Genomic DNA, 8,145 nt, shown 5'->3' with positions numbered 1-8,145 from the left:
TACCTGCTGCCGTCGCTTTATTGAAAGTGCTTCTGCTGTCCTTTCCCGTGTTCTGCCACATTTTTGGAGGCACCCTCTGCGAAAATAAGTGGGCTCTGTCAGGGAAGGTGTGTGGATTCCTGCTCAGATGCTCACGGCTCACCAGCCAAACTAAGTCCAAACACCTCAGCCTGGCCCGGCGCCCTGGCCCTGCCCCCTCTCCTCCCCCAAAGAGGTCCCCCAGTCCCCACCTGCAGCTGTTCCCCCCAGCCTGTGTGGTCTGCCCTCAACTCCTGCCATTCCCCTCCAGCCCCGTGCTCACGACGCACTCCGGCTGCTGTGATGGCCGAGTTGATTCCACCTCAGGATTTCCACATCTGCTGTCCCTCTGCCCACTATTTCTTATTCTTGATACTGGGCTTCAATATCCCCTCCTCGGAAGCCTTCCTTGACATCCTAGTCTAAGGTGTCCTTTTCACAGCGTCCTGAAAGTGACCTCAATGGCCCTGATCACTGTTGGCACTAAATAACCACTTGGACCTTATTCATCTTTTATTAATACTTTCTTGCTTGCTATCAGCTGCAGGATGGCAGGGACTGGGTCTGCCATGTTCATAAACGTAGCAACCTCCAGCAAGGCACGAAGAGTAATTTTTGATAAATATGTACTGTCAATTCTTTAAAAAGATATGGTGGATGAATGGATGGATGGATGGATGGATGGATGGATGGATGGATGGATGGATGGATGGGTGCATGGATGGATTGATGGATAACTGGATCGATGATTGGCTGGAGGGATGGTGTCAGCCATATTTTCTAATTCCCTCAATGAAAGCAGGAGGAACTTTTGCACTTCTAGACCCAGGTTCTGATGTTCAGCATGAAGCTGTGTTTGCTGTAAGCCCCTCTTGCCCACCATCAGACAACAGGGCTTCTACCTTATTTCCCAATCTAATTCCCATTTTGTCCCCTATGAGCCATCCCTGAGCTGCGGCCTCAGTCCCAGCCTGCAGCCTGGAATGGCTCCTGCCCACGTGGAGGACCGCACAGGCTAGAGGAGAGATCTTGCACAACAGAAGCATCTTGGCATCCTAGCACCTTACCCCCAACATGCCATCTGACAGCATAAAAGCAACCAGGGAGAATACAGTCATTTTCCTTCATAGCAGCTTCAAACTGTAGTTCTCAGAACCGTCCACTGGGTTTCTTTTCTTCACCCCAGAAATGCCCACTGCCCTTTTTAGTACTCTCTGCAAAGTAAGAATGGTTCTTCTCTTACCTGGATATTCTTTGTAAAATTTGTGTCGTAAGAATCGCCCATCTGGAAAAGAAGTGAGAGGATTAAACTCCTTTCGGGGAGTTTATAAGGCCAAAACTATTTTCATAACAATGCTAAGAAATTATTTGTGTTTTTCACTCTCATTCTCTCACAAGTGTACAGTGGAATTTTCCAGAAGCTACAGTGACGTGTGACACTGCAGCCAGTTAAATGCAGAAGCAGAACGACCCAATTCCCACTGTTGACTGTCATCAACCAACTCCTTCCTCAGCCCCCACCCTGTCACAGCAGTAAAACATTTTACGGTGGGAGTTGGGGAAATTTAATGTGGGAGAGTGGAGAAACCTGGCCAGATCATGCAGACGTTTCACTTGGCAATGCGTCTACCGGTAAACTCACCCCTCCCCCTCTGTGCATCAGTCTCATATGACTGCTATAAGGTTAATAAATCACGTTTGTGCACTTGAAACTAATATTATATGCCAATCATATCTCAATAAAAATCATATTTATGTACTCAGCGGGCATTTTGTTTCCTTCTCTTCCGTGGCTATCCTAAAAATCATCAGGGTGTCCAGGACCAGCACTGACATTTACTGTACAAGGCGACAGAACCAACGGCTGATCCACACCCTCGGGCAGAGAGCTTATCAGCAACCTCAACGACTACTATTTACAACGATTTTTCCATTTACAGCTATTTTCCGAAGCAAATGGCAAAATTCTTCCAGGCCGGAGGCTCTCCGAAACATTCCTGCTCCTCCCTTCTCCCTGGGGGTGAATTCTGGCCCCTGACGCCATGGGCAGGAGACGGTGGTCTGTGCGGAAATGGACCCCTTCCTCACACCAGGTGTGTTTACCACAAGTGTCACTTTGACAAAACAAACCTATGGATCTGAGCCCCTGCTCTGGGCTGTGCGCCCACGTTATCCTGCCCAGGCAGTATCCAGTGAGGTCACTTTGTCAGAGGGAAGAGTCGGGGCGGGGGGGGCTCATCTCCCACATCTCAGTCTTGGATGGTCAGTATCGGAGCAGCATGGAACCCACTCAGAAGATGCACGGGGTGGGGATAAACTAGGAGGTTGGGACTGACATGTACACACGACTATGTAGAAAACAGATAACCAACCAGGACCTATTGTATAGCACAGGGAACTCTACTCAATATTTTGTAATAACCTATAAGGGAAAACAACCTGAAAAGGAACAGATAGATATATATAGATATATATGTGTGTGTGTGTGTGTGTATCTGAATCACTGTGTTGTACACCTGAAACTAACATGACATTGTAAATCAATTATACTTCAATAAAGTAAAATAAAATAAAATAAAAAGATGCACCGAGGACCCTGACCCTGCTCGCCGAGAAATCAGATCTACTGCCTGTGTTGATGTTCATTTTTCTCTCAAGAAAGAGATGAACTCCTCAGACGTCAGGGTCCAGGCTGAACTCAGAGCGGCCCTCGGCCCCCTGTAGCAGCCGGCTCTCAGCAGAGACCTGCATCTTAGGCGTGGGCACGAGACCTGTAACTTATTCTCAGATAGTCCCAAAAAGTAACTATGTGGATTTATATATAGAGAGAGTGCAGGGTTGGGAGAGAGGCAGAGAGAGCACGACAAAGGAAACAGTATTTAACAATTGATGAATTAGGGTGGAGGGTCCAAGGGACTCTCCTTGCCGCTTTTCTGTTAAGTCAGAAATTACTTCAGGACTTCCCTGGTGGTGCAGTGGTTAAGAATCCGCCTGCCAACGCAGGGAACACGGGTTCGAGCTCTGATCTGGGAAGATCCAACATGCCGCGGAGCAACTAAGCCCGTGCGCCACAACTACTGAGCCTGCGCTCTAGAGCCCGTGAGCCACAATGACTGAGCCCACGTGCCACAACTACTGAAGCCCACGCGCCTAGAGCCCGTGCTCCACAACAAGAGAAGCCACCGCAATGAGAAGCCCGTGCACCACAACGAAGACCCAACGCAGCCAAAAACTTTTTAAAAATTAAAAAAAGAAATTACCTCAAATATGCAGTTTTTTAAAAACTTAAAATCCAAGGCTTTTTGTTTGGTTACCCTGGGACAAGAGCGCTCCTCTCCTCCCCGAGCCCGTTGCTCCAAGGGAAGTTGTTGGAATTTAAGATGCTTCCAAACTCCTGTACAATTACCAATAATTATTGCTAAGTGACAGCCCTCTGGGGACAAGGCTAGGGGAAATTTCAATTACATTTCTATCTAGAAGGCTCCGATCATTCCTGTGGGTGGGGGAGGACACACACCCATGGGCTTTGGAGCAGGTGGCCAGGCTTGGAATTCTCACTCTGCTCCCTGTTAGGTGTATGCATTGTCTGGGCACGTTTCCGATCTCCAGTCCTCCCTCTTGCGGAAGACAGATGACGGCGGCGCACATCGGTTGGGGACCTACTATGTGTCAGGCGCTGCCCTAAGCGCTTTGTAAGTGTTCTCTCATTCAAGCTTCGTCACTACGCCAAGAAGCAATTACTATCGTGACCCTCGTTGCCCCATTTTACAGATGAAGAAACTGAGGCTAAGAAAGCTTAGGTTAGCTGCCCAAGGTCACCGGGGAAGAATGCCGCAGCATTTGAACCCGTTTCGGTGGCCTGCAGTCTTAACCACACTCGACGCTGCTCCTGGTCCTACTTCTGCCTCTGCAGGCTCGCACTGAAGCTTAGCGGAGCACCCACAGGGGCCTCAGTCAACCCCGGGCGTCATCGGTACAGTCACCTGACTGTCTCTTTGTTTACCTCCATCCTTGAAGTGGGTCCTTTTTGAACTGGTTTGGTGCCTCGAGAACGGGTTTGAACCTGTCTGGCTTACCCTGGTCTTGGAGGTCATGTAACTGAATGAGCACGATCAGGAGATGAGAAAGGCCACGTGATTCCAGGCCTTTCCAGTTATAAACATGACATTTCGGTTCAGAGGACTCCTGGCTAACCCCCACCAACCCCAGCTCTTTTGGAAAAAGCTGCCCCTTCCAGCAGGTTCCTACAGGCTGGCCTGTTTCTTGGGGTTGTATGTCCGAAGGACTGCGTATCCCGTCCACCTGCGTACTCCGTCCACTGTGGTGTCTACAGACAGCAGTGGTGCCAACAGAAGGGATTCGGTTCTGTGCTTGAGAAACTACAGACATGGTCTATTTACATGGATTAACTCAGTGGCTCCTCAAAGAGTCCGTGAAGTAGCTTAACTACTATTAGCCCTGTTTACAGATAAGGAAAGCGAGGCCTGAAAAGGTTGGGCGATTTGCCACACACAGCAGCAAGGGGCCAAGTGGCCACTGAAACCCTGGCTGTCTGGCTGGAGAACCTACTCATAACCCTAAATAGCAAGTGGAATGTAGGAGAAATCTCAGATTCCTGGTTGGTTCCAATCCTTTTATATGTAATTTTTTTCAAAGCTCAGAACTCCAGGAACCAGGATTCCCGAGACAGTTCCATGTCTCATAATTGTATTACTTGCAATGATGCTGATGTTAAATGTGTAACAGGTTTAACATCGATGTCTTTCTTGAAACACCTCAGAGAAATAAATTCTCAAATGAGGAAAAAGAAATGCTTCGGCAGATGATGCATGTGATGGGTTCTTTGGGCCAGTAAGGTCGCTGTGATTATCCCCGATTTTGACCGAGGTGCTATCCTCAGCTATTAGGACTAAGAGATGCTGAAGTGGGGACGTGGGCCCTGGAGGGTATGGTCTCAAAGTTCCAGTAAGTTCAACTTTGACATGCTTAACCCCTCCATCTCCCTGAAGTTCCCGATTCTTTGCTTGCCACACATTTCTGGCAAATTCCATGCCTAACCTCTCGACCTTATGCCTTGCATGAGGCAGGAGTGACTTTTAGGTACCCTCAGCAGTCCCTCCTCTGTCCTCCTTGCCCCCCTGGGGAAAAGTATGCAAACTAAAGCCACACTATTCATGCCCTTCACTGAACTATTTATTGCCTTGTCTCCAAAGACAAATACTAATTAAGTCACACTGAACAGTCCTAGCAGAGAGAAGTTAAGGGTTCTCAGACAATTCAAATTCTGTGCAGTTTAAAATGGGTAGATAGATAGATATAGATTATTCAACTTTTACTGAGCACCTCTTTGTCTCTGCTGTGGCATCACGTGTATGATTTCAATTAATCCCCATAACCCAGCATGAAGTGGCCCCATTTTACAGATAAGAAAACCGAGGCTCAGAGATTTGAAACAACTGACCCCAAGGTCAGCCAGGCAGGAGGTGGCCGAGCTGGGGTTTGCCCGCATCCTGCTCAGATGAGGAGAGAGAAGGTGGAGAGGAGCAGGGCAGAGAGGGGACAGGAGGAGGGCGTGGCCAGGCTCAGGGGCCGGGGGTTTCCTTTGGGACGGGTCTCCCGTGGGGGGTTCCGGGGAGAGTGGGGTGGGGCTCGGTGTCCACACTCACCTGCCGGCCGGCGCTGCTTGACACACTGCCCGCTGTTGGGGATGCCCTCAGCCAGGTCACCCGGGCTCAGGATGTGGCACTCATAGCCTGAGGGGCAGAGGAGTGGCTCGGCCCCGTCCTCTGTGGTGCTGCAGGCCTCTGCTGTGGGGAACACACACGCGGGGGGCTCAGGGGCGGCCCCCATGGGGGCAGAGGGGCCGCCTCTCATCAGCACCCCAGATTCCACGCTGTGCCTGGGGTCTCTGCACACACACATGCACACAGGGGTAGCCCAAAGTCACATGATCCCAAACATGCCCTCGCATGCAGGCATCGTGACATGCATATTGGGTTGGCCAAAAAGTTCGTTCGGTTAGCGAATGCGTTGTTCAAGAAAAGTTCTTTGTGAAAAAGAAAAACTGTCAATTTTTACGTAAAACCGAACGAACTTTTTGGCCAACCCAGTACATGTACATTCATCCCCACACAATGAAACACATAGGCTCGTGCTTATAATCACACGTACATACATGTTTACCCACCAAAATCCTATACACACACATATCACATACACACATTTTCACCATCCCACAAGTCCTAACACACGTATACACACACACACACACAGTCATATCCACACCCGCGTTCACATGCACACAAATCCTGCACACACACACGCCCCTACAGTCGCACACATCTGCACAAACAGGGATGCACAAGTTCTTAGACACACGGCCACAAGCACAGCCAGCCGGCTTCACACACAGCTGCACACCCTGACAGACACGGTCACACACTCAGATGTATGCAGGGTCACAAGCACAGCTGCACACCCTGACACACACGGTCACGCACTCGGATGTATGCAGGGTCACAAGCACAGCTGCACACCCTGACACACACGGTCACGCACTGGGATGTATGCAGGGTCACAAGCACAGCTGCACACCCTGACACACACGGTCACGCACTCGGATGTATGCAGGGTCACAAGCACAGCTGCACACCCTGACAGACACGGTCTCGCACTCGGATGTATGCAGGGTCACAAGCACAGCTGCACAAACACAAAGGAGCTCCCTCACAGCCACACCCCCACAATGCTCCAGGCCCCTGGGCCTGCCTGCCATTCCTTTCAGAAACTGTTCTTCACCCACCCCGGGAGGAGGCCTCGTCAGCAGGGAACAGTGAACCCCTTATGGTGACTTGAGGGATCTGAAAACCCCAAACCCCCTCCCTCTGAATTCTCCACCCGGGGAGGAGGCCCCATTGCCAGGGACAGTCAAACCCCACACCGTTCTGGGGATTCTGAGAGCCTGGCCAAGACCCAGCCATGCCCTTCCGTGTCGGGGTGGGGAGGGTCCAAGCGGGCCAAGCATTTGAGGATAGGCAGCCTGCCGGAGCAGAGGCTGACCCCGGTTATCAGTTTTCTGGGGGCACCTGAGAAGGGGGGGGACCCTGGCTCTGCTGTCGGGTTGGGCATCACCCTGCAGGTACCTTGCAATGCCTCCTCAGGGCCATCCAGGAGCCAGCCGTTGCCCCCAAGCCATCGAGGTTTCGGCTGCACTAGCCAGTCTAAAACTGACAAGATAATAGATGGTTAAATCGAGGCCCTCAGGCAGCTGAGACATGCCCCAGCCTCTGGGGATGGGGAGCCTGCATCTCGGGATGAAACACAGAGCCGCCCCGCAGGAGAAACAACTCAGTTCTCCAGCAAAAGTTCATCCCTTCCTTTTAGTAACAGAACTCTTGAGTTTCAGCTAGGCACTGGCTGGCCAAGCTGGAGACTACATTTCCCAGCCTCCCGTGCAGCAAGGTGTGCCATGTGACTGAGTTCTGGCCAATTGGATATGAGCAGAAGTAACGAGGCCACATCCCAGCTTTCCCTTGTATGGTTACCTGTTGGGTCCCCTCCCTCTCTCTTTCCCGCTTCCTGCAGACTGGGAGCCACTTGGACCATGTGGAGCAACGAGACAGAGGGAACCTGGGTCCCTGGGTGACTGGAGCAGAGACACCTGCCTGTCATGGACCACCTGTCGACTCCAGCCTTTTAACCAAGGGAGAAGTAAATATCTAATAGGTTGGGCCCCTGAGTTTGTGGGTCTTTTTGTTATAGCATCATGGCCTGTTCTCTAACCAATACATTTTTAACAGGAAGAGTGACCATGTAGTAGACTGGAAGGTTTTCAAAGCCCCAAATAGGGATTGAAAACCCAAATGCCTCTGGGGACAGATAGGTAACATAAAGGAGAAAGGCAGGCTGGGTAGGATCACGGCCAACTGGAGGGTGTTCCTGCCTCAGTGGGTCAGCGGCTGGTCAGCGCTGGCCAGCTGTTCCCAGTGTTCCCAGAGCCTCTGGGTGTTTTTTTTTTTTTTTTAACTTCAGGTCTATATTTAAAAAAATGTAAACTCTTGGTTTTAAATGTTGGCAAATAATTTTTTTTAATTTTAAGTACTTTGGAGATTAAATAAAACTGGTCTG

The 8,145-nt window shown here is 50.4% G+C and overlaps 1 protein-coding gene across 1 annotated transcript in view; it reads right to left on the bottom strand.

The window, feature by feature from the left end:
• The window catches only part of WFDC1 (WAP four-disulfide core domain 1), a 28,032-nt gene that overhangs the window by 2,153 nt on the left and 17,734 nt on the right, over nt 1–8,145 (bottom strand). Inside the window, exons 3-6 of the mRNA XM_082438452.1 lie at nt 7,161–7,244; nt 5,685–5,825; nt 1,262–1,303; nt 4–76 (exon numbers count right to left, since the gene is read on the bottom strand). Coding sequence (XP_082294578.1) covers nt 18–76; nt 1,262–1,303; nt 5,685–5,825; nt 7,161–7,244 — 326 coding nt within the window. The 3' untranslated portion in view covers nt 4–17. The remainder of the gene's footprint in view (nt 1–3; nt 77–1,261; nt 1,304–5,684; nt 5,826–7,160; nt 7,245–8,145) is intronic.

The sequence above is a fragment of the Balaenoptera physalus genome (genome assembly GCF_965194825.1).
Source record: "Balaenoptera physalus genome assembly, chromosome: 19".
Classification (NCBI taxonomy): domain Eukaryota; kingdom Metazoa; phylum Chordata; class Mammalia; order Artiodactyla; family Balaenopteridae; genus Balaenoptera; species Balaenoptera physalus.
Note: the sequence above shows the minus strand (reverse complement) of the source record. Positions and strands in the feature narration are given on the sequence as shown.